Genomic DNA, 27,714 nt, shown 5'->3' on the forward strand with positions numbered 1-27,714 from the left:
ATATTTTGTGACCATATGGACAAGTTGCAGCTTTACCATTCATCTGCAGAAGCACCAGATTTGTTAGACCATAATAAAGCTGTAACTCTGGTTAAATGAATGAAGGAACTTTAATCCCTTGAGAAGGTTAGTTTGACACGAGATTGTTAAATAGAGCGTCTAACCCATCCAGGAACAGGCCAGACTTAGATATTCATTTTTCTCTGAGTTTTGGAAGGATAAGAAAAAGTGAAATGGATGTATCTGAATTTAGAAAGACTTTTAAACACATCCACCTTGCTCAAACCATATTGCTGGTGTTGCATTTACCTTTTGGGAAAAGGATAGAGGGATTATTTCCAAAAATGTGATCACATTAATTCATTTTATCTGCCTGGAAAGTGCAATATTCCTCAAGAGAGGAATCTCCAAAATTATTTTCTCATTAATACTGTTATTTCAACAAGATACCTTCATGGATAAAATACATAAAATAAGTGATCTCTTATGGATCAAATAGAAAGTGCCTGCAGTACCACAGCAAATAATCTCTTGTTTTCAGTTGGTTTCACACTCTTCCTACTCTTAGAAAAGAGCTACGCTGTACCAACAATGCAATTATGGTGTTGTGGTCCAATGAAACAGAAGCTGACGCTAATTAGCTTTTCAAATGGCAAATACTCAGATTTGCTATTTTGCAATAATCCCAAAATATGGACTGCCTATGGTTATTACTTTTTCCTCTTTGAATACCACTGCTAATTCACATCCAGATTCTGGAATTTACTTTAGATGTAAAATGTTGTCTTGATTATGTTAATTCTCATTCTACCTGAATTAAAGGCTCCATTTGGTTCCTTAACTATTTTTTATTGATAAATTAGACACTAGTACAATAAATAAGATCAGAATTAAAAGGACTCATACCAAAATCATTAACTTTGTTAAATACTGAAAAACTAAAGTGATGTTTATAAAATACCCATATGCGAGTATGTTTTATTTCCTTTGGCTGGCTAGAAATTTGGACAATTATTGCAATTTCCTTAAGACAACCAGGCAACTAAGCACAGACTTGCTGGGTCTGGCTCCCTTAGATCCTGGCTTATCAGGGCCTCAAAAGGATTTCAAGCACATCTAAAGAAACTACGGACAGCAAGGAGCTGAGAGGATGATATACTATGGGGTATCTCCCTCCTTAATTTCTAAATTACTTTGGACATTAGTGTCATAAAAGAAAAAAAAGAATGATAATAGATTATTCTTCCAGTTGTGATATTTTCTTCTAGTGTTAGTGATCTGGAGTCCCCCCCACCCTTCTCAATAAAAGGAGGAAAACACTGTTGGCTGCTGAAACAAACAGATTTCCCACAACTCTTATTATCCATGAGAACACAACTTGTCTGAGACTTTGCATGCCCTGAAGTACTGTCTGTCTGTTTTGATATTCATGGAACCTTTTATGTGAGGACAAGATGTTATCTGCCCTTTGAAAAAAAGCAAGCCTCCAGTTCTTTTCAGTTCAGAGTTTTGCTTCTTGTGCTCCTTGTTCATACAGGTAAGCCACAGTTATATTGTGTACTTGATGTGAGGTCTCTCAGGTGAGCTTGCACTGTCAACATAACTAGGCCACCTCCTCGAAATTCTACCAGACGGATTCAGTAGTATTTCTCTTCCTTTGACAAGCAGTGTCTCTGAGTACATGCCCCACTTACGCTCCGATCATCACTATCCTTCTTAATAGACACTGAGATAAGATAAGATCTTTCAGGGTTCCTTTCTCTGTGTGACTGATGTACGATGGAAGCTAGAACTATATCTATATTGGTTTTGGACCGAGGTTAGTTTCCTGGCAGAAGTATTTGGGAGAGCTGAATATGGCAACATGCAGCATTATGAAGTTCTACTCCAAAGTTAATACACAAAAAATAACTGTTGTGAAACAATTAACATACTTGAAACAAGTCCACAGAAGAAAGGAAACTAACTTATAAGCCATTCTTCCAACCACAAACTGGTGTTGGAAGGCTAGTAATGCTAGAGGGCAGAGTTAAGGTTGTGATGTGAGTCAGTGGTATGTAGTAGTGGCAATGAAGGAACAGACAGTAGGTATCAGAAAATGAGTTAAACTTTTAATTTTCTTGCTTTCGTTTTAGGTATGTTATAGGGCAGTGGTTCTCAAAGCTGGTCCGCCGCTTGTTCAGGGAAAGCTCCTGGCAGGCCAGACTGTTTACCTGCGGCGTTCACAGGTTCAGCCAATCACAGCTCCCACTGGCCGCAGTTCACCGCTCCAGGCCAATGGGAGCTGCGGGAAGGGCGGCCAGCACATCCCTCGGCCCGCGCTGTTTCCCGCAGCCCCCATTGGCCTGGAGTGGCGAACTGCGGCCAGTGGGAGCCGTGATTGGCCAAACCTGCAGATGCAGCAGGTAAACAAACTGGCCCAGCCCACCAGAGTGCTTACTCTGAACAAGCAGCCGACCAGTTTCGAGAACCACTGTTGTAGGGGAAAGAGCTCAACTGTCTCACAACAAAAAGTGGTATATTAATTTCTTAGTGTATTTAATACGTAAATGATTTAGACATGGGAAACAGACCTATGGCTGGACTTCTCTGGCATATACAACATCTCAGCAGCTGCATATAAAGACTTCCCCATTGTAGGAGAAAAATCCGATAGATGAGCATAGCAGCTGATGGAGAAAGCTGTGTGCATGAAAGAGAACGTTTAAATGTCAGCTACTGGTTCTGCTTACATTTTCAGTTATGAAAGCAAAAAAATATCCTTAATCCTAAACAGTTTTCTCAGTGTACCAATCTACTAAAAAGTCACCTCTTTACCAATTTTTGTGAAAACTGTGTGTGTGTGTGTGTGTGTGTGTGTGTGTGTGTGTGTGTGTGTCTCTAAAAAAATAGTCAACAAAAAGGTCAGTCTGTCAAGGATGAATTGCAGACAGACCAATTTCAAACAATGCCCACTAAATATGTATTTAAAAAAAAACCAAACATTACATAGAAAACGCAAACATAAAAAGTAACAAATTTCACAGTGAAGGGCCACCTGCATGTAAACAGAAATGTAAGCCCCATATTAAATCCATTTCAGAATGCAATCTTAACCAAGCAGCTGCAACCCACACCTCTACAAAATAAGATTGCCATTTTGAATTTCCCTCCAAGAACTGGATTTTCTTTGTATCCATAAAGACTCCCAAGCAAGCAACTATCTACAATGGAACTCTACTGCTCCTGTGCTTTACAAACCTAAACTCCTGAAGGCTCACCATTTTTGTTCTGTAATTCTGAATGTTTGCCCATTCAAGAACGGGCACAGGACATATTCCTAATAATTTTCAGTAGGTCATGACTATTCCTACATTTACAAAAAGTTTCTAGTAGCTATCAATCAGGCCAGGAACTGAGAAGAATGCAGCTGGCATTTCAATTTTAGATGTTGTGATGGCATAGTCGAACTACAGTGTCAGAGAGTGTCAGTAGGTGTTCAGTAGGTCTAGGAGGTTAAATTGTCCCCTGGAGGAAGAACAACTATTCCTGTGGTGAGTACAGGAGTACAAACTGTTTGTGCCACAGAACTTGTCTTACTGTGTAATAATAAATATTACAAAAAAGTCAGTGTAACCTCCCTGCTGTGGGTAAGACAACAATGCCCTATCCTCAAATTGAAGTGGTCTGACTGCATTTAAACCACCCAATAGAGACTGAACATACAGGCATGTTAAAGTAGTTAAGAGCAGGTCTTTCCTAGCAACTGATGCTGACCGACAGTTCTAAAGTCTGCCTCCAGCACTTGGTCAGTGACTTTCAACTCTGAAGTTATGGATAGTGGAGCACAGTTTGGACGAGGCAGGGGAAAGTGCCTTTAAAACCAAATAGGCTTATGCAGCTGCAACGTTCAGCTAATTTTACTTTTTTTGTACTAAAGAAATCAACTCTGGAGATTTAAATGTATTGTTTGGATGACATCAGCAGAGTACAATCTAGCATCTAGAACACTGCAGAACACAGATTAGTCCAAGAAGTTTTATTTTTAAATCTAACACACACTGATGCAAATGTTGAAGCTCAGCTACAAAAGACCCACACACATTAAAAAAAAAAGAAAAGAAAAACGTATTGATTATTTAACTTCTATATTTTACCCTTGCATGATGTACTATGTTGTAGTTTATTAATTATTTGCATTACAGTACTCTGTATGGCCCAATCAAACATCACGGTCCCAATGTGCTTAGCATTGTACAAAACAAAGTCACTGCCACAGAGAACTCACAGTCTAGAAGTCTGACAAGATAACAGGAAGATGAAAGGCAAACCAAGGATCAGGGAGGATGAGGTAGTGGTAAAATGAGCATAAGAAGCAGTCTCAGCTTGCCACCTGCCTACTCACTGTCAGATTGCAGTGTTCAGTATTTATAATGGCAGAGGACAATCTTGAGGAGGACAAGATTTTGATAAGAAGTTTTTCTCCCATGCATTCAGGCAGCATAGGGGAAGTCAGAAAGGTTCTTGAGAGAGAAGAGGACTAATGCAGTGGCTCTCAACCTTTCCAGATTACCGTACCCCTTTTCAGGAGTCTCATTTGTCTTGCGTACCTCTACGTTTCACCTTACTTTAAAAACTACTTGCTTACTTGCTGGCTGGTGAGTCTTGCCTGCATGCTCAGGGTTTAGCTGATCGCCATATTTGGGGTCGGGAAGGAATTTTCCTCCGGGGCAGATTGGCAGAGGCCCTGGAGGTTTTTCGCCTTCCTCTGCAGCATGGGGCATAGGTTACTTGCTGGTGGATTCTCTGCAGCTTGAGGTCTTCAAACCACAATTTGAAGACTTCAATAACTCGGACATAGGTTAGGGGTTTGTTATAGAAGTGGATGGGTAGGGTTCTGTGGCCTGCTTTGTGCAGGAGGTCAGACTCGATGATCATATTGGTCCCTTCTGACCCTAAAGTCTATGAGTCCAAGTGTCACAGCACGACATTACTAAAAAATTGCTTACTTTCTCATTTTTACCAATTAAATGTGTCACTTGGAATATAAATATTGTACTTACATTTCAGTGTATAGTATATAGAGCAGTATAAACAAGTCATTGTAAAAATGTTTAGTTTGTACTGACTTAAATTAATGCTTTTTATATAACCTGTTGTAAAACTCAGCATGTCTAGATGAGTTGATGTACCCCCTGGAAGACCTCTGTGTACCCACAGGGGTACATGTACCCTTGGTTGAGAACCACTGGACTAATGAATGGGCAATGAAGTCTGACAGTGTTGGAGAAGCAAAGGCAGCAGTCAACCTCCTGATAAGGTCAGCGCCGACAGATGGGGAGGGAGGGTTAAATGATGGATCTTTAATTTTTATTGACAAAGCAGAAACAAAGTCTCCTCAGCTTCACTCTGCCAGTGAATCAAGCCTCACCTCTCACTTCATATTACTCTTTTGTACCTTCTTCCACACTGCCCCTATGCTTGGATCTCCCTCTCTATTCTGGTATGCCTAACAAGCACCCTCTCCTGTCAAATTCCCCCTGAAAACTCACTCTCCCAGCTCCATGAAGTGCAGACATGTTAATCCTTGTCTGCAAAATGCTATCACCATCCCATCATATTTTCAAGATAAAACATATAGGAATACAGAGGAAGTTCCTGTGTGATCAGTCTAATTAGACTGCAAGCTCCTCAGGCAATGACTTACAGCACCAACTAACTAGACTGTCGGTGTTTAAGTAGGTAAGACTAGCAGGGAGATATTCTTTATGAAGAACTCTCTACCCCTTTTATTCTCTCTCTCTCTCTCTCACACACACACTTTTAAAAAAATGCATGAGACAATAAAGATACCCTAATTCCTTTTCAGACACTAGTAAACTTTGGGGAATTGGACCAGCAGCTCACCATTCACTTGACACATTCAATAATCTCCTAGAAATTGTATCCCAGTTTTTCAACTCACCTTTTCACCACAGAATCATTACCTCTATAGTATCACCACAAATAAAACAATAACATCCATGCAATTTTCTTGACAAGATTTTCACAGCATGTTCTGAGATGCTGTATGTGCCAGTAGTACAAATTCCTGCCCTGTCTTACTAACAGAAATGTAAACATAAGATGCCTCTTCATTTGCAATATCTTAAATACTAAAGTTACAGCAAGCTATACCGCCTGCTCTAAGAGTGATTAATACAAGGGACACACAATAGTTCAGACCCAAAATCTGACCCATGGTCAAATGGTTGCAAGTCTGGTGGGGTTTACCCTTCAAATATTAATTCCGTTTTATTTTAAATCCACCACTTTGATGCTTGCAAGCCTTTAAAAATGTCCTGCAAGAACATAATTCGTTTTGTGGGGCTTCCCATAGCCAAAGTTTGGTGCTCACATCCAGCAGCTGAACACCACTTCCACAGCTCTGAACATCTTTCTCCAGGAGTCTTCTATGATGCAGATGCACATCAAAAAAGGTACCATGTTCTATTGCACTGGACTAAGCGACGGCCAAAAATCAATACACAGCTTTTTAAAGCTTTAAAATGGTCATTTCAAATAAGAGAACTTGAAACTATTTAAAAAAATAAAAATCACAACTGTGATACAAAGTTTTCTGTTCTGAGGCTTATGAAGGACATCCAACTAAACTCACAGATCAGTGGCAGAACAGCTAATCCCCAGGTGATTACTGGTCTTAAAAGACTGCCCTGTTGCTGCCTGTCATAACTAATGGGAGCCATTAAGCATTCTACTGTTGAGAAGCTTGCTGGAGATATTGAGCCCTGAATGACTAAAAGAAAGATTGGATGGAAATCTCTGACAAGTCTGCAATTTGTATTTAGCACTATTGTACTGCTTAAAATTAAAGCAAGATGGTGAAAATATAAATAGCTTGTTAAAGCACGATTAAAGATTTTACTGAATGCTGGCAAAGCACAATAGAATGAAAGCTGCAAAACCAGCCTCTGTTCTGCTTTAGTATTTCAGAGATCTCCACACAGGGTGCAGAAATTCTACACCATATGTTCTGTGATATTCTGGCACAATGGGATGAGGTAAAGTACAGAGCTGTAAGCAGCTTTACTTAGCCCAGTAGTCAAAAGAGAAAAAACAACAGTGAAATGAATGTTAATTCTGAAGATTTCAGTTAAAAATCAGTATTTCTGACAAGTGGCATCATTATGTAACAGCAGCAGCATAGGAATCTAATGTATGATTATAAATCAATATGAAAGCAACATGGAAATTGATTTGCTAGGCCATAAAAAGACAAACAGTAGCAAATTATAGCTATTAATCTGATTGTTAAACAAAAATGGAAACTGGAGACTATTATCTGTATTACCCAAGCCACAAAATATAACAAATCTGCAGCTACTAGAGCTTTACCGCTGACATTGTGCTACAGAGCATAGCCATCTGAATCATACATCCCTGGCATGGTAGAATTGTGGTCCTCCTGCTCCAATAGCACAGTCCCGAACTGTACAAGCTAAGGACAATATCCAATATCTGTTAGTAGTGTAGGGCCCATATGACACCCAGATTCTGATTCCATGCAGTAGTGGACAATGGTCAACCCCATCCCACCAGCATGGACCACCTCATTACAACTTTCTTACTTCCCAGCCTGTACAACTCAACAGAGCAGAAAGCCTGTATTTGAATCTGGGTTATTTACTAATTAAAAAAAAATAGATTTAAACAATATCAAAAAAGTTATAGGTTATTAGACTGAAATGAGATATGGGGATGGGGGAAACTTACCAAAACTCGATCTCCAATTTTGAGTTCTCTTTCTCCTTTCTTTACAGACCCAGCTTCAGAGAGGTTTGATATAGATTCACTTGCAGTTTTTGAAAGATTGCTAATTTGAGTAGGAGTAGAGGGTTCCCTGCCCGCTGGTGGTGAAGTCTTTTGAGGAATTCCTGTAGGGGGAGCTGCTGCAGGGGGAGAAGACACAATACTAACAGCTGATGTGGAGGTTGGTGAAGTAGCTCTAGAAGCATTAGCTGTCTGTGTACCATTGGCTTCATCTTCTGCCAGCACTTTTCTTGTCAGCTTTGATGGCCTTGTAAATATTCCCCGTGAAGGTTCACACTGGAAATAGCGAACTCCAGCTACAGAGCCATCATTCTTGCCAATGGGTTCATCTAGAACAATCCCTGCCCACTGTCCTGGAGCAAACTGTGTTTCTCCAAGAAACTGAATAAAGCCAGGTTTGTTTCCATTGACCCAAACACGCTCCCCAACTCTGAAGTCATCCACAAAGTCATCATGTGCCTCCGAGGCGGGGGTGCTTGACTGCTTTTCACTGGACACTGCTTTTTCTGCTGGAGCTGGAGCCAAACACAGTAAGGAAGCAATATCAGTTAAAACACATTTATATTCCAGTATGCATCATGAGCTTGTTTCCATTTAGAAAGTAACTCTGAAGGAAGAAAGTAAACATGTATTTTCTTACTGCTACATTGAGATTGCAGTGTTCTCACATTTCCTTAACCAGTTTAAGAAATTAATAGCTAAACAGCCTTTGATCCAGTCTTGCAACGTTTTAATGAAAATTTACCAACCCTGCACAAAATCCACTTGCCCACCTTTACCATTATGATGAAAAAATGTTGGATTTACTCTTCAAGAAAAATTGCTTTCCCCAGAACTCTGATTTGGGCTTAAGCATATTTTGACTATGTACCCAATTGTTCATTATAAACATATCAGAATTGGATAACTGAGAATTGCATTTTGGGGCTGGGATTGTCCAAGATATCTAAGAGCCGACTTCCAGCAGAACTTGGATGCCTGACTTCCTCAGGTGCCTTTGAAGATCCCAGTCTGTATTTCTACTGTGAATTTAATATATCTCAAGATGCTTTACACTCTTTAGCAAGTTAAGTCTAATCCTCCACTGAGGTAGTATTAGCCACAGATGACAGGTGAGAAAACAGAAGTCCAAAAGAGCTTGAACCTAAAGGAAGTCCATAGAATCAGCTCTAGAATCCAGAGAGTCTGACTCCCAGACCTATGTTTTAACCATACGCTCATTACTCTCCTTTGTCCATTTAAAAATGGGATACATTTAATAATCATCAGCTTCATTTCTGAGCTGCCTGACTAGATGGTCAATTTGGCAAAAACTGCTGTTTTGAGAAGACGAGCGCTTTGAGACTCAAGCCTTTACAATATTTGTATCTATACAGAAATTAATATTTGTTTCTAAGACTCTAAAGTACCAGCATATTTTTACTCAATAGCCGGCACATTCCGAAAGATCAAAAATAAAAACACATAATACTATGGCACTAAATTTAAATTTACTAGCTAGAATGTAAAATTGTATGTTACTGTCAGAAAAGCTTGAAGCCTTGTATTATGGTATGATCACTTTAAGAGATTACTGTACTGAGGAGTAAACAAGCAGCAGTTGGCTATACTGGCAAGCACCTACCTCAGACCCCACATGACCAATAATATGCCACATAATGACATGATACCTGGAATGCAGCTGACTTTAATTTGTTATGAGTGACCAGCTCACAATTCACAAGTCTGGAAGCATGGCACACTCCGAGATAGAATGCTCTTTCTTAGAATGACCAATTCTTTAAATTATATCACTAGGTAAATGGAGTAACATTCAAGGAAATAAAATAACCCTTTAAATTTTTTAAAATGCCCTTTTCTTATGAACTCAGAATTATGCCCAGTTTGTAAATTCAAATTTTACTGTGTACTGAACACATTAGTTCAGTTAGATTAGATATAAGAATTCAACCGCAACCTTCAGATTAGTTTTGTTAGAAGAAAGGATACTTAAGAAAAAAGTGTTAAGATATTAAAATCTTCATTACCAGCAGCAACAGATGCAACTGTTTTCAATGCTGTACTTCCAGGCTTGCTGATCTTGGTAGGAGCCTTAAGCCCACTTGGTTTTAACATACTCATCTTTCTTATGTCGTCGATGTTTATCCCTGTTGTCCGTAGTAACTATCTTTTCCCAAACATGGATGCAGTATGTGCTTCTATGTTTTCTGCCTTTGGGTTAAGCCTGTATATAAAAAAGTGTTAGAGACAAAATAAAATACATATTTTAAATCCTATAGAATAAATAATTTGTAAAGAAACTGCTGTACAGAAAGTACAGCCTCGTACAACAACACAACAAATATTCTCAGAGGGAGTCAGGCATTTCCCATGTTTTAGAAGACTTTTCTACTGAAAGAAATCTTGAGTCTGAAGCTAAAGCATTGAGACAATTCACGACATTAAACACTGCTGTCTTCAGCTTGAGCTTTAAACTAAAGAGTTATTTTAAGAATGAAAAACAAAGCCCTTAGCAGCATTACTACCACCACCATGCACAGATGTAATCATTTTATGCACCATACAGCTTTAAGTTAAGTATTTTTAAAGTGTTGCAACAGCCCAGTGAAAACAAATTTAGACTAGCAAGAGGGCTGACTGCAAGTCAGTAAAGCGACTTGGGACTTAGGACAAACAGAAAGCTCTTTAAAATGATCTGAACTGAAAAGCTAAGATGGATCAGCAGAGTCTCTTAGACCCAGAGAGCTAACAAGTAAACATCCATCTCAGTTCTCTTGGAATCCAGCATTTAGGATCATGAGACCCATTAGCTCATCATAAAAGTCCCCAATACAGTGCCCCAGCTCCAGTCCTTTGGAACCAGAGTTAGGCGGAAGAGGAATTAGGTTGCTAGGCTAAAGAGCAGTTCTGATTCAGAGACCAGCTATAGGTTTTCTAGGGAGACATGCCATGAGATTTTTGCTCAAAAGAGAGGGCAGGCATCTTTTCTCCTGACTACAAAAGCTTTAGAATTTGCTTCCTTCAAATATAAATTTGAATTTCAAGCTAGTGTTTGGGTTGTTCTCTTCTTTAAAACTACACAGTTCTACAGTCAATATGCCTTGGATATATACTGAATTTTACAAAGGCAGCATTTAAGTTAATAGCATTTTGGTTAAAGAAACACTGACAGAGCAGTGGTGACAAATGACTATTAAAAATCGCACTAGGGAGCCGAACAAAAGCTTGGGGAAAGGTTAGAAGAAATTTAAATATGAAGAAATCACACTCTACTTGCTTAACTATTTTCTCAGAGCATGACAAGCAGGAACTGAAAGGCGGGTCCTGACCCTACTCTTTACTTAGGCTATGTACACACTACAGTTACTGTCCATAAGGTACGTCACTCAGAGGTGTGAATAAGCCACACCCACCCACCCCAAGTGATGTACCAGTGTGGACAGCACAATGTTGGCGGGAGAGCTTCTGCCGTCGGCTTAGCACGTCTGCACTAGCAGCACTAGCAGCACTAGAGCGGCACGGCTGCATCAGTGCAGCTGTGCCATTGTAAGCTCTGTAGTGTAGCCATAGCCTTAGTGTCTTGGCACCAACCTGTGCATGTACTCAGCCTGGACGCTTGCAGCTCTTGGTTCCCCCAGTTCAAGTACTACCAACTCTCAGGCCTGCAATTTTGGCATATGATAAATCCTAAAGCAGGAGAAGCAGTAATGAAAGAAAGAAACTCATTCTACAGTAATGAAGACTAAAGAGGGACAACATCAATGTCTTTTACCTACCAAAGTAAATTTTACTCTTCATGTATTATTAATGGACAGCATGCTAGAGCTGCTGAAAATCAATTCACTGTGGAACAAAAAAGTATCAGTCATGCTGCCTCGCAGACTTAGTGACTAAGAAGTGAAGCATTCTTGTACTATTTCAAGGTCAGCCGTGCCAAATTCAAACCATGTTCTAATAGCTATGCTAACAATTTACATTTTACTAACAAGCTGTAATTACCACCTCTGATGTTTGGCGTGTATGTTATACACATAAATAAGAAAATTCTGAGGTTGCTAAAAGTAACATTGTACAGATTGCTGAATATTTCTTCATCAAGTGATCCTAGAAGCATGTCTCCAACCCCTTTGCTAGAGTTAGGACTAAATGAAGAGAGAGTCACTGGAGTTATTCTTTTAGTGAGGCATGCATAAATCACCCCTGCCCCCATTCAACCCCCCCTGTTCCCCACCCTCTGACCACCCCGTCCCCTATCCACACCCCCGCCTCCTGACCACCACCCCGAACTCCCCTGCCCTCTATCCAACCCCCCCCTGCTCCCTGTCCTCTTATCGAGCTGCTCTGCGCACTGGTGGCTGGCGGCCCTACAGCAATGCCACCCAGAGCACCAGGACACGCAGCCGTGCCACCCAGCTGGAGCCAGCCACACCACTGCGCAGCACAGAACACTGGGTCAGGCTGCGGCAGCCCAGCGTATTGCGCTGGGGGCACCATGAGCGGAGGCTGCGGGGGAGGGGGAACAGCAGGGGGCTAGCCTCCTGGGCCAGGAACTCAGGGGCTGGGCAGGATGGTCCTGCAGGCTGGATGTGGCCCATGGGCTATAGTTTGCCCACCTCTGAACTAGAGGGTTGCACACCACTTTGTTGCTTTTGAAGGCCAAATACACACCATATACCAGTGTCCTTGCATCCAACATTCCCCCCACAAGCTCTCTCTCTATCTTCCCATCCCCCTCTATATTTCAAGGGCTCCCTGCAGCCCCACTTCCACCCCACCCTCATCCCAAGGGTTCTGTATACCGCCCATTGCCCCATCTATCTCCTTCCCCCCCCATGCCAGGGTTTGTGTGCAGCCCCATTCTGCCTTTCCTCTGACACCAGGGGCTAATCAGGTAGTTCTCAACTTTTAATTCCACTGACGTTGAAAGTTTCAAGAAAGATTCAGAAATAATTTCAACATAATTTAGCACTTTTCTCATACTGAAACAAGACAGATGCTAAATCTAGTTTGTATTATCCATCAGTACAACTGACTCATCTTCGGTCCATTTTGAACAACTAGAATACCTGCTCATTTAAATTTTTCAAAGATAGTTATAGTTATTAAATAAAGGCTGGTAGTTCAATTCATCTGTGATTAGGTTTGTAGCCAACTTCAGCAATACAAGAATTGTGAACTCCAACACCGCAATGCTTGCTCTCAAAAGTTTCAGGTTACAACTGCAAGAGTTTTCATTGATCTCAGCTGTATTCGTAAAATCATAGCCCATTTCAGTATTCTCAGAAAGTCCCATCAACGCTGAATAAGACAGCTTACTGTTGAGTCCAAAGTGAAGGAAGCTGGCTCATCACTAAAACCAAAACATTTAAAAATCAAGATTCATGACTGTAGCTCGTTCCAAGACTAGCTGTAATAAGCCAGCTCATAGGCTTTTCTGTCTCCATTTTCTTCTCCCTAAAGAATTTGTGATTTAAAGATATTTTTGGGAAAAGCTACAAATTGCTACCTGGATTTTGTCACATGATCTTACCAAAACCTAAACTCAAAGCCAAAACCCATGGGGGAAAATGAAGAAGAGTAAAAGGACCAGACAGTACTAAACTAAGCAATTCACCTTAAAAAGCAGTTTGAACCCATCTTTCTGACCAAGTACCAGAAACTAGCTTGAAAGATAATCTTACACAGCCCTCAGCCAAGGAGATCATCACACTTTAGGTAAGGAGGTCTTTGAGACCAAGGAAGGGTTACAAAAGGAGGAGAAAGAGGAAATACCAGTGTCTGACAAAGGCACAGAGTTGTGAGATATTGTATCTTGAAATTGATATACTAGATCAGCAGTTCTTGAACTGTGAGTCAGGACCCCAAGGTGGATCGTGACCCTGTTTTAATGTGGTTGCCCAGGCTGGCTTAGACTTGCTGGGGACCAAGGCTGAAGCCAGAGCCCCACTGCCTGAGGCCCAAGCCTGAGGGCTTCAGCCCTGGGCACAGGGCTCAGATTACAGGCCTCCTGCCTAGGGCTGAAGCCCCTGGACTTCGGCTTTGCGCTCCCTGTCCAGGGCGGTGAGGCTTTGGCCCCTCCACCCTGGGTGGTGGGCTCCGGCGGGCTCAGGCTTCAATCCCCACTCCTGGGGTCATGTAGTAATTTTTGTTGTCAGAAGCAGGTTGTGGTGCAATGAAGTTTGAGAACTTCTGTACTAGATTTAACTCTGCATAATGATTCTCATTACTAACACCTCATGGAGCGAACAAGGAATTCTACAGCACTTCTTCTGAAGCATGTCCCACCTGCAATAAGCTGCATGTTTATCCCTTTTCAGGGCATGCAGTAACCCTACCAATTAACCTAGACAGGGCAGAAAGGCAGCAATAAGGAGTGCAGAGGACTAACAGAACTGTTGTAATCCAGAACTTCATTCTCTCGCTCTACCCATCCGTGGCCACTTTGACTCTGCTGGTTCAAGTCCAAGTTTGCAATAAATGAGGATTCAGTATGAAGTCAGGAACACAGAACTTGACGTACCAGATCAGATCAGTCGTCCATTAGTCCTGTGTCTTCTCAGGCTCTGGCCAGTAAAAAAGTTTTAAGAAGAAAGTGCAGAACCCTATTGTGGAGAATTATGGAATAACCTGGCCATAAAGAGAGTGCTTCCTAAATTCTGGCAGTTAAAAGCTGATTTATGACCTCAAGCATGGTGTTTTATACTATTCTTTCCTGCCAAATCCAAATGGATATAATGGTTTCCCAGAATCCCCCTAAACACTTTGACTCAATGCTATCTCATGGCAGAGAGTTCTGCAGGTTAGTTATACATTTGTATAGAAAAGGCTATTTCCTTGTATTTGTTTTAAATTTGCTGCCTTTCAATTTATATTAAATGCCGCCTTATTGCATTATAATAAATGGGACTGCCTGATTTACTTTTTCTTTGTCATTTATAATTTCATACACGCCTCTCACATCCCCTGACTAAATTAACAGCCTTAATCTTTCTACTCTCTCTCTACATTTTCATCACTCATCTCCAAACCCTCTATTTCTGCTCTTTATCAGGTGTCCATAATTAAAAAAAAGAAAAAAAAAGACTTACTATGTGATTAACTAGACATGCACAGAGAAGAGATGAGATAAGCACTTCCCCTTTGGGTGGGGAAAGTAGGGTAAACAGGCAAGGAATCAAGACATATTTTATTGTGTCTTTTCAATGCCTCAGTATCCTGTATTCATTTAAAAGCCATAATCTATTTAATGTAATGCCAGTGGTCTAAATCCCTGATCTAAAACACATCTGAAAATCCTCAGGATGATTATTTGGAGAGATTTGCTACAAGAAATAGTGGCAGGCAGAAGGGAGAGGCCAAGCGTAGAAGGTTAAAAACTTTGCTGCTGTGAAACCTATAGAGGTGATGATGGATGAGCAAATATTTTAAAAATAAATCTTAGGACCAGGGAACAAGGCAGACATGCCTCTGAAGTCAGTGATAAAAACAAACTTGAACCAGTTTTATTGTGCTGAGCCAGAGAAGAAGCAGCACCAGTGGACCCAATAACAGAGGTGAAAGGCAAACACACAGTCATCAAGGAAAGGACACAACTAAGGGTATGCCTACACTGCAGTTAGACACCCGCGGCTGACCTGTGCCATCTGACTAAGAGGCTTCGGCTATGGGTTTAATTGCAGTGTAGACATTCATGGCTTGTCTTCACTATGGAGCTAAATCGGTACTGTTGCAATTGATGCAGCGGCATCAATTTAGTAGGTCTAGTGAAGACATGCTCAATCGATGGGTGAGCACTCTTCCATCAATTTCTGTATTCCACCTCAATGAGAGGCGGAAGCAATGTCGGCAGGAGAGCGTCTCCTGTCAACATTGCGTAGTGTGGACCCCATGGCAAGTAGATCTAAACTACGTTGACTTGAGTTATGCTACTAACGTAACTCAAATCGCTTCAATTAGATTGACTAGCAGCAGTAGTGTAGACCTGCCCTCAGGCTCAGGCTGGAGCCCATGCTCTGGGATCCTCTTGCCTCACAGAGTCCCTGAGCCTGTGTCCCAGCCATGCCCAAACATCTACACCTCAATTAAATAGCCCCTTATCCTGAGCCCTGTGAGCCTGAGTCAGCTTAGACTGATCAGTTGTGGGTTTTTAACTGCAGTGTAACCATGCCCTAAGAGGGAAAAATCAAGTCAGAAGCACAGAGAGTTATTTACTGAATCTCTTTTGGAGATTTTGACATTCCTTCCCTTTGTTGGTTTGTGCTTCGATCTTCAACTCATTGAAATGGTGTTCTGCTGTTTTGTTTGTATTTAATGAAAATATTGTTTGTCTACTTAAGATGAAAATTTGTAACAAAAATACAAACATATCAATTATCCTCACTAAGGAGTGAACGGTCTCAAAGAATTTTTTTTCCAATCTCCAAAAAGCTTTGGAGCACTTTCCTTAGTTTAAGTTTAAAACAGCACCTATTTTTCTCCCCAAGGTCGGATTTATACTACAAGCTTACTCATCTTTTTAAACTGTTAACTCTTTTCACTTGTTAAAAACCATGTCAAGTAACATACAGCTATGCCGGCCTGTGTCAATGGAGTACAGACAGACAGACATACGCACAAACACACACACACAGATAGCATGGCATAGCCATGCTAAATTAAATGCAACATCTGATCTTGAAAACAATCTCAAGACATAGGCAACCTTTTAGAGGAGCTTGAGCTCAAATGTCCCTATTTATAGTATTCAAATGTTAGCAGGTGTGCTCTATAATCAGGGTCCTGGGAATTCTGTAGCTTTTTCAGTGTCAGTGACACATTCTTAATACATCGATTTCTTCACAATGAAAGTTACATTTTTAAAATGCCTTCCTTGTCTCCTTAACTTCAGAAGGAATCCCACCCACAAAGGCAGATATTTAAAACATTCCCCACCCCCTTCCTTCCTACATCAAAGTGCTTCACTAGATGTTGATTCAATAGCTGGCTCAATGGCTAAATAGTATGATGCTGTTCACTGCCTTCCTCCCAAGGGGACAATTAACAAAAGCAGCAAACCCATAACTTTTAGGGCAGGAAAATTATGAACACACTCTACAGACTGACGCTATTCCTGGTCTGACCTGGAGTCAGGCAAGCTTTGCAGACCTGTCAATGCCCATTTCATAGTCAAAATTTAGTTCATTTTCATGCTGGCAAAATAAACTGTAGTTCTTTGCCTTGCTAGTGTACAATCGAGTTATTTTCTACTGAGATAATGCAAACACAACATGTGTCTGATAACCTGCACTGTTAATAAATCAAGGCTAAAAGTAGCAGCACTGTAGTCTCATTTTCAATCTGTTTTGGAGAAAGTCTCTAAAGAAAAAAGCCCCAAAACTCCAGGGAGTAAATTTCAGCAGTGAAAAATAAATTTTACTCTGGGAGGAATTAAACAGGTGAAAGCATGTGGAAGGAGTTAGGGATGCATCACTATCGCACTTCTTTAAACACAAGACAAACTGAGAAATTACTACAGCAAGCTCTTTAAAGGACAGTAGTCCCTTTCCCCCTACACCCTTTGGGTATGGCTACACTCGAAACTTCAAAGCGCTGCCATGGCAGTGCTGCCATGGCAGCGCTTTGAAGTGTGAGTGTAGTTGCAGCGCCAGCGCTGGAAGAGAGCTCTCCTAGCGCTGCATGTACTCTACCTCCTCATGAGGTTTAGCTTGCAGCGCTGCGAGCCGCGCTCCCAGCGCTACGGCACCGTTTACACTGAGGCTTTACAGCGCTGTATCTTGCAGAGCTAAGGGGGGTGTTTTTTCCACAGCCCTGAGCAAGAAAGTTGCAGCGCTGTAAAGCGCCAGTGTAGCCAAGGCCTTATTTGTATTAAAATATTGTCTATACCAGGGATCGGCAACCTTTCAGAAGTGGTGTGCCGAATCTTCATTTATTCACTCTAATTTAAGGTTTTGCATGCCAGTAATACATTTTAATATTTTTAGAAGGTCTCTTTCTATAAGTCTATAATATATAACTAAACTATTGTTGTATGTAAAAGTAAATAAGGTTTTTAAGATGTTTAAGAAGCTTCATTTAAAATTAAATTAAAATGCAGAACCCCCCGGATCTGTGGCCAGGACCCGGGCAGCGTGAGTGCCACTGAAAATCAGCTCGTGTGCCTCCTTCGGCACCCGTGCCATAGGTTGCCTACCCCTGGTCTATACATACAACCAGAGATAGACAATGGCCTTGTCCAAATCTAGAATGTGAGCAATGTAGCCTCTCAGCCCTTTGCTCACTAGCCTGGTAAGTGCAAATCACCATATGCTTTCTAATTTAAGCTACTGGACTCCAGCTGCTGTAGACAAGGTAAGTCAAAATGGAAGGCGCACACAACACTGTAGAACCTCTCCTGAATCATAAACACCCCAAAACAAGCCTGGGCCCCCATTGTGGTTTGTTCCAACCTCAGAGATGGTCTGAACTGAGCTCACTAACTTATCATTTTGCCTGAACCAAAGAACAGTGCCTGAGATTAGTGACAGAGTCACTTTTGACTTTATCTGAACTCAGGGGGGAGAAGTATAATTGAGCTATAATAAAAAATAATAATAATTGGAGATACACCAATCTCCTAGAACTGGAAGGGACCTCAAAAGGTCATCAAGTCCAGCCCCCTGCCTTCACTAGCAGGACCAATTACTGATTTTTGCCCCAGATCCCTAAGTGGCCCCCTCAAGGATTGAGCTCACAACCCTGGGTTTAGCAGACCAATGCTCAAACCACTGGCTATCCCTTATGGAGACAGCTGAGAGGAGGATAGCATAGTCTGTAAAGCCTTTGGATCTGGATTCCCTATTGTTTATATCCTGCAACTAGCACCTTATTTAGTCCCAGTACATGGGTCACAGAACTGACATGTATGAAGACTGAACTGCCTTCTTTGTCCAAAAGGAAGCTCCTCAAAATAGACAATGTGGAGCAGCTTAGTTTAGATATTGTGTAGTAGTTTTATTCAACATGCTGTACGACATCAGAAGTAACTGAGCCAGCAGCTGGAACAGAATGTTTGAAACAGCAAACCTGTCTCTTGATTTCTTAGGCCTGGTCTACACGACACGTTTAAACCGATTTTAGCAGCGTTAAGAAGCGATTTTACCAGGCCTAAGAAACCAATTTAACGCTGTACCCGTCCACACTACGAGGCCCTTTATATCGATATAAAGGGCTCTTTATATCGGTTTCTGTACTCCTCCCCTACGAGAGGAGTAGCGCTAAAATTGGTATTACCATATCGGATTAGGGTTAGTGTGGCGGCAAATCGACGGTATTGGCCTCCGGGCGGTATCCCACAGTGTACCACTGTGACCACTCTGGACAACAATCTCAGCTCGGATGCAGTGGCCAGGTAAACAGGAAAAGCCCCGCGAACTTTTGATTTTCATTTCCTGTTTGCCCAGCGTGGAGCTCTGATCAGCACGGGTGGCGATGCAGTCCCAAATCCAAAAAGAGCTCCTGCATGGACCGTACGGGAGATACTGAATCTGATCGCTGTATGGGGAAACAAATCTGTTCTATCAGAGCTCTGGTCCAGAAGACGAAATGCCAAAGCGTATGAAAAAAAAATCTACAGGCTACACAGTGCTGCGTGACAAGCGTAACGGGAAGCCAGAGACTCAAACGGACGCTCGTGAAGGGAGGAAGGGGGTACTGAGGACTCCAGCTATCCCACAGTCCACAACAGTCTCTGAAAACTATTTGCATTCTTGGCTGAGCTCCCAGTGCCTGTAGGGTCAAACACATTGTCCGGCGTGGTTCAGGGTATAGCTCGTCAATTTACTCCCCCAACCCACGTGAAAGAAAAGGGAAAGAAATCGTTTCTTGACTTTTTTCAATGTCACCCTATGTCTACTGAATGCTGGTGGTAGACGCGATGCTGCAGCAGTGAAGAGCAGTATCCGCTCTTCTCCCCTCCCTGGTGGCAGACGGTACAATATGACTGCTATTCGTCGTCACCATCAGCCCGTGAGTGCTCCTGGCTGGCCTCAGGCGAGGTCGGCTGGGGGCGCCTGGGTAAAAATAGGAATGATTCCTGGTCATTCCCAGTAGATGGGACAGAACGGCTGGTAACGGTCCTCATCATAGCAACTGGGGGCTGAGCTCCATCAGCCCCCTTCCTTTCCTGTGTAAAGAAAAGATTCTGTACTGCCTGGACTGTCACAGCAGCGGGATGCTGGGCTCCTCTCCTCCGCACCATTTAATGTCCTGCCTGGACTGTCATAGCAGCGGGAGGCTGCCTCTCCCTCATTTTATCTCACTAACAAGTCACTGTTTCTTATTCCTGCATTCTTTATAACTTCACGACACAAATGCAGGGGGACACTGCCACGGTAGCCCAGGAAGGTTGGGGGAGGAGGGAAGCAATGGGTGGGGTTGTTGCAGGGGCAGCCCCCGTGAATGGCATGCAGCTCATCATTTCTGCGGGAGCTGACACGGAGCAGCTGTGCTCTCTGATATGCTGCTTCTCTAGTACACTTGCCCCAAATTCTAGGCAGGACTGACTCTATTTTTAGAAACCATAAAGGAGAGATTGACTTGGGGAGTCATTCCCAGTTTTGCTTTTGCGCCCCCGGCCGACCTCAGCCAGGAGCACCCATGATAGCAACAGACAGCACAGAAGGACAGATAACCATCATCTTATTGCCAAATTACCCTGGCAGCAGATGGTACAGAACGACTGGTAACCATCTCTGCTATCATGCAAAAGCAAATGAATGCTGCTGTGTAGCGCTGGAGTAATCGCCTCTGTCCGGGGCATCCAGTACACATACGGTGACTGTAAAAAAAAAAAAAAAAAAAAAAAAGCTGAACGGGCTCCATGGTTGCCATGCTATGGCGTCTGCCAGGACAATCTAGGGAAAAAAGGCGCGAAATGATTGTCTGCCGTTGCTTTCCCGGAGAAAGGAATGACTCACGACATGTACCCAGAACCACCCGCGACAATGATTTTTGTCCCATCAGCCACTGGGCTCTCAACCCAGAATTCCAAGGGGCGGGGGAGACTGCGGGAACTATGGGATAGCTATGGAATAGCTACCCACAGTGCAACGCTCCGGAAATCAACGCTAGCCTCGGACCATGGATGCACACCGCCGAATTAATGTGCTTAGTGTGGCCGCGTGCACTCGACGTTATACAATCTGTTTTATAAAACTGGTTTATGTAAAATCGGAATTATCCTGTAGTGTAGACGTACCCTTAGTGTTAAGACTACTAATGCTGATAAAAACACAACCTAGGTCATAACTATCTTTGTGGTTATAGTCCTTAAACCATGTGAACTTTGCACTTGCAGTTATCAATATTCTTTGACAAAATATGTATTCCATAAATACAGCCTAAGACAGGATATTTTCAGAATTCTAAGGTCTTTCCCTCTTCGGCTAACTAAATCTACCCTTTGTCAGAGGTTGATTGTTCACAGGGAAATACTAACCCATGGGAAGGCTGTGAAATCTATAGAGGTGACTATACAATACAGTTCAATTTCATTAACCGGCTTTCTTGAAAATGGATGTATTTAATAGTGTATTTAACACACGTTATTTGGAATTTTCAAAAACTGTTTTTCCTTTAACGGTCATTATATTTGTTTTTTTGGTGTTTTGTGTGCAGTGGTTCTGTAGAGAAATTCTGTTGTGGAAAATAGCTGCTATATTTTACTGTATTGCAGCAATGCCCAGCCATGCATGAAGACATAATCCCTGCCCCAAGGAGGCTGCAATCTATGGCTCCAATCCAGGAATCCAACCCACTAGCAAGGACCCATGCACCTGTGCAGAAGTTCCTTGAAGTCATGGGGGCTCTCCAGAGGTGCAGAAGTCCATACTAGCGTATCTGATTGCAAGATCATGGCCTAAGAGAGCAAGCAACATATAAAGGGTTAGGGAAAAGGGATGCAGTCAAACCATGTACTCTACATTTTAAATATATATTTCCTCTTCAATATACATCAACTATATATGACTAACCGCCTGTCTTTCCATAATTAGTTGTCCAATTTCTTGTGGGTATCACATTTAGGAAAATTATTTGAAATCTGAAGTTGTAATAATTATATTAAGGTTTAGAAATACAACAGGTGTGAGTGGTTAAAAGTGAGTTTTTTTTAAAAAAAGGGAAAAAAGTGCAAGACATTAACCAAAGATACATAGACACAAAATTATAAATATATTTTTAAAAGATGAAAATCTGATCCACCACCTCTCACCTGCAAAGAGCTGAGATGTGTCTTTCCAAGACCCATGCGTCACAACACTAATCCCTAGAACAGAATCGAAGTGTATAGATCCTTGTACTGCTTGTGACAGAATCAACTTTTGCAAGCAGAAAATCCCTGAACTTGGGCTCTTAGGATGCAGACAGTATCAACATGTAAGCTAAGAATGTGTATTTCCCCGCTCTTTGTACTGTGACCTCACTGGCTGTGATGTCACAAGTAAACAGCCCGGTTGCCAGAATGTCTGTTAGAACAACTCTTGGAACTATATGAAGGACCATGTTAGCTTTGTGGGTTACCCTATCAGCTGATCTTCTCCAATTAAGAGCAGCATTTGTCTGTCCGTTGCAGTCATACTATAATAGGGTTGGTTGAAATCTGAAATATTTGTTAAAATAAACATATGTAATCCTGAAAAGCAACAATTTATTGTTGAGCATCTAAAGATAGATCTTAGCTACCATTTGACATGTAGGTTATAGGGAGGAGAATTACTTCACTCCTTCCTAATAAAACTAAGCAGATATTAACAAGAATACATTCTGTGGCTCCCCTATCCATCTATAAAAATCCACATACATGTTCATTTGCAGATGATACTTATTACTATTTTTATGCTGATTATATTATAGATTAAAATTAGAATATGTTAATACAACAAACTACAGCTGCTCTGCAGTATCCTTCATATCAGGGGTTTGTTTGGTGTTTTGTTTTTTTGTTTGAGGGGAAGAGTTCCTAGAGGACTACTTAACTTCTGTAAATATCTGTGTTGTTTTTCTAGTGTTCACTGTGCAGGAAACTGCAATTGTGGACAGCCTATTAAGGAAATATAATAAAACAGATTGTAGCTAGATTTGAAATGCAGGGGAATTTAAAAATACAGAGAGAGGTACCCACACTTTGATACCTTGGAAGAGAGGGTATACTTTGGTATCATCTAATCCTACACTTCTTTCTCTCTCTGCCAGAGCAGGGTGCACCGAAATGGCAGGAAGAAGACAGAGGGACTGACAGAAGCATAAACCTCCTTTGCTTCCTACTGGTTACTGAGCTCTTACTTCCTTGCAAACTGACAGGGGCTAAGCTTCCAGCAACCACGCTTACTCCTAGCAAGAACTAATTTCATTATATTTCTACTCTTTGTAGCAGTCATCTAGTTTCTGCCAAGAAAGGACTAAAAATCTTATTCTAGCAATTTATATAAAATATCCTAAGAGATTGCATTTTGTTTTTGCACAGGCAGCTCCCAAGGTTGATTTTCAAAAAAAGTTTGGCAAACACTCAGAAGACAAGAAGCGAGAACATTCTAATATTGTATTTCTTGGCTCAGGGTGCTCATTCATATTTAATCTCATTCTCTGCAGTCACTGGTTATACATCTGCTGTGTCATTTCTTTTCTTTAATATATAAACTTCCAACCAAGTCAAAAGTAACACAATCACCTGTACACTTAAGTCCACGTAATGTAACTTTACCGAAATTATAGCTTAATGCAACAAACTACACAAAAATTTAACAAGCTGCAATTTACTAAAATGTGTTATCTTCACAGCTAAAGTGCAGATTCTACATTTAGAAAGAGCTCAGCACCTTCCTTTTCACACTAGTATCTCCTAGCAGAGTTGGGGAACATGGAAATATTTTTTTTGTTTGTTTTGCTTTGCACAAATTGATTTTAAGCTGTTCTGCATTATAATATTTCCTGTTAGGACTTAGACAATTCCCTAGTTTGACACCATCTCCTCTTGTGATAGCTAACATGATGTAATAGCTAGTTTCCTTGATTTGGACACTTTCCTTTATTTCTCTCTGCTTCTGTGCAAACAAATCTCTACTAGCAATGCATAGTAACTCAACTGCAGGTTTCCCAAAGATCATACAAGAAGGTGGGAGAATGCTCAGAGGGAGACAGTCAAATATATACCAATCCTAAGTCTTTATGAAGCCATGTATCCCATTGAAACTGCAATGGATATTAGTCAAGATGGTCAGGGATGCAATCCCAAGCTCCATATGTCCCTCTGACTGTCAGAAGCTAGGACTGGATGATGGGATGGATCAATCAATAACTACTCTGCTCTGCTCATTCCCTCTGAAGCATCTGGCACTGGCAACTGTTGGACAACAGGACACCGGGCTAGACTGACCATTGGTCTGACCCAGTATGGCCATTCCTATGGTCTTACATAACTGCGCTCAAACAGTGACTTCCAGTCAACACGGACCTTCCATTTGTGTTATTGATGGAAATTACTACAGGCACCAGTACAAATGAACTGCGCTTAAAGGAGATGGTCTAGAATACACACACAAGACACCAAGATGTGATCCAGCATAAAATTACAATGTCCTGTACATTCTTATCAAATATGCCTGAGATTCCCATCAGCATTAAAGAACACAACATTAAAGGACATGAGATGTCCAAAGGACTTATGGCAGGAGTGTCAAATATATGTCCCGCAAACTAGATCCAACTTGCATGACATATTGATGTGACCCACATGATATATGCTAAATTTCAGTTCTGATAAAAAAGCAAAACCAAATATTTCTAGCCCTCAGGATTGTGAAGAAACTCTTAAAATGTGAACCAAATGTAAACCAACAACGACGTCTGCCTGAGCTTGCAGAGAGTCTGATACAATAGCTCATGAGCGTAAAGTGCTCCATTTTCCATTAATTGGAGCATCAGCTCCAAGACCCAATTATAACACTTCAACGTCAAGATTAACAGTGATTACAATTTTGTATCATGGTAGTGCTCAAAGACCCTAATCAGGACTGGGGCCCGGCCCCATTGGGCCACGTGCTGTGAAAACAGAAAAAAAACCAACCCATGCCATAAATTCCATTGCTGGTCATCCTAACGGATCAGGAAAAGGGTGGGGGAATGATGCCCTCAGAGAGTCAAGACCTAGAAGCTCCTTTGGGAAGGAAATGTAAATGGAAGCACAGTAGAGACTCTCAAAGTTAGTGGAAGAGGCAGACAGAAATGAGGCTGGAGAAGGAAGCAGGAGCACATGTAGCAGAACGCTGAAGAAGAGCTGATTTTCTCACAGAGTGATGCTGAATGTGATAAGGGACTGAATAAACATTTAGTTACTACATAAAGGCTGGGTTTTCCTCCTTCCTCTAACATCAGTGGGGGAATCCATTGTGGACTGAAGAAGCAAGTAGTAGTCCTAAATTTATGTCTCAGTCCACAGGCCATAATTAAACATGAAATCTGGCCTTTTTCACCAAATGAGGTGGATAGAAAACCGGCTAGATCGTCAAGCTCAATGGGTAATGATCAATAGCTCCATCTATCAATACATTAGAAGCAAGAGGAAGACCAAGGACAGGATAGGCCCACTGCTCAGTGGGGAGGGGGAAACAGTAACGGGAGACTTGGAAATGGCAGAGATGCTTAATGACTTCTTTGTTTCGGTCTTCACTGAGAAGTCTGAAGGAATGTCTAGTATAGTGAATGCTTACGGGAAGAGGGTAGGTTTAGAAGATAAAATAAAAAAGAGCAAGTAAAAAATCACTTAGAAAAGTTAAATGCCTGCAAGTCGCCAGGGCCTGATGAAATGCATCCTAGAATACTCAAGGAGTTAATAGAGGAGGTATCTGAGCCTCTAGCTATTATCTTTGGGAAATCATGGGAGACGGGGGAGATTCCAGAAGACTGGAAGGGGGCAAATATAGTGCCCATCTATAAAAAGGGAAATAAAAACAACCCAGGAAACTACAGACCAGTTAGTTTAACTTGTGCGCCAGGGAAGATAATGGAGCAGATAATTAAAGAAATCATCTGCAAACACTTTGAAGGTGGTAAGGTGATAGGGAATAGCCAGCATGGATTTGTAAAGAACAAATCGTGTCAAACTAATCTGATAGCATTCTTTGATAGGATAACGAGCCTTGTGGATAAGGGAGAAGCGGTGGATGTGATATACCTAGACTTTAGTAAGGCATTTGATACGGTCTCGCATGTTATTCTTATAGATAAACTAGGAAAGTACAATTTAGATGGGGCTACTATAAGGTGGGTGCATAACTGGCTGGATAACCGTACTCAGAGAGTAGTTATTAATGGCTCGCAATCCTGCTGGAAAGGTATAACAAGTGGGGTTCCGCAGGGGTCTGTTTTGGGACCGGCTCTGTTCAATATCTTCATCAACGATTTAGATGTTGGCATAGAAAGTACGCTTATTAAGTTTGCGGACGATACCAAACTGGGAGGGATTGCAACTGCTTTGGAGGACAGGGTCAAAATTCAAAACGATCTGGACAAATTGGAGAAATGGTCTGAGGTAAACAGGATGAAGTTCAATAAAGATAAATGCAAAGTGCTCCACTTAGGAAGGAACAATCAGTTTCACACATACAGAATGGGAAGAGACTGTCTAGGAAGGAGTATGGCAGAAAGAGATCTAGGGGTCATAGTGGACCACAAGCTTAATATGAGTCAACAGTGTGATACTGTGCAAAAAAAGCAAATGTGATTCTGGGTTGCATTAATAGGTGTGTTGTAAACAAGACACGAGAAGTCATTCTTCTGCTTTACTCTGCGCTGGTTAGGCCTCAACTGGAGTATTGTGTCCAGTTCTGGGCACCGCATTTCAAGAAAGATGTGGAGAAACTGGAGAGGGTCCAGAGAAGAGCAACGAGAATGATTAAAGGTCTTGAGAACATGACCTATGAAGGAAGGCTGAAGGAATTGGGTTTGTTTAGTTTGGAAAAGAGAAGACTGAGAAGGGACATGATAGCAGTTTTCAGGTATCTAAAAGGGTGTCATCAGGAGGAGGGAGAAAACTTGTTCACCTTAGCCTCCAATGATAGAACAAGAAGCAATGGGCTTAAACTGCAGCAAGGGAGATTTAGGTTGGACATTAGGAAAGTTCCTAACTGTCAGGGTAGTTAAACACTGGAATAGATTGCCTAGGGAAGTTGTGGAATCTCCATCTCTGGAGATATTTAAGAGTAGGTTAGATAAATGTCTATTAGGGATGGTCTAGACAGTATTTGGTCCTGCCATGAGGGCAGGGGACTGGACTCGATGACCTCTAGAGGTCCCTTCCAGTCCTAGAGTCTATGAGTATAGTTGGCAACCGGTATCAAGTGGAGTGCCCCAAGGGTCGGTTTTGTTCAATATCTTCATTAAATGATCTAAAGCAGTGTTTCCCAAACTTGGGATGCTGCTTGTGTAGGGAAAGCCCATGGTGGGCCAGGCTGGTTTGTTTACCTGCCGCATCCGCAGGTCCGGCTGATCGCGGCTCCCACTGGCCACAGTTCACTGCTCCAGGCCAATGGGAGCTGCTAGAAGCAGTGCAGGCTGAAGGACCTACTGGCCGCCCTTCCTGCAGCCCCATTGGCCTGGAGCTGCGATCAGCCGGACCTGCGGATGCAGCAGGTAAACAAACCAGCCCGGCCGCCAGGGGCTTTCCCTACACAAGCAGCGTCCCAAGCTTGGGAAACACAGATCTAGAGTATGGTGTGGACTGCACCTTCGGCAAGTTTGCAGATGACACTAAACTGGGAGGAGCGGTAGATACGTTGGAGGGTAGAGATAGGATACAGAGGGACCTAGACAAATGAGAGGATTGGGCCAAAAGAAAGCTGATGAGGTTCAACAAGGACAAGTGCAGAGTCCTGC

General features: G+C 41.9%; 1 protein-coding gene across 11 annotated transcripts in view; it reads right to left on the reverse strand.

The window, feature by feature from the left end:
- CLIP1 (CAP-Gly domain containing linker protein 1) overlaps positions 1-27,714 on the reverse strand; it is a 128,501-nt gene that overhangs the window by 69,450 nt on the left and 31,337 nt on the right. For 10 of the 11 annotated variants that reach the window (XM_050923894.1, XM_050923897.1, XM_050923896.1 and 7 more), the window contains exons 2-3: positions 9,837-10,033; positions 7,753-8,324 (exon numbers count right to left, since the gene is read on the reverse strand). In XM_050923894.1, coding sequence (XP_050779851.1) covers positions 7,753-8,324; positions 9,837-9,930 — 666 coding nt within the window. In that variant the 5' untranslated portion in view covers positions 9,931-10,033. Of the gene's footprint in view, positions 1-7,752; positions 8,325-9,836; positions 10,034-21,620; positions 21,705-27,714 lie in introns of those variants that run through there. The other variant, XM_050923895.1, reaches the window with a different exon arrangement.

The sequence above is a fragment of the Gopherus flavomarginatus genome, chromosome 15, assembly GCF_025201925.1.
Source record: "Gopherus flavomarginatus isolate rGopFla2 chromosome 15, rGopFla2.mat.asm, whole genome shotgun sequence".
Classification (NCBI taxonomy): domain Eukaryota; kingdom Metazoa; phylum Chordata; order Testudines; family Testudinidae; genus Gopherus; species Gopherus flavomarginatus.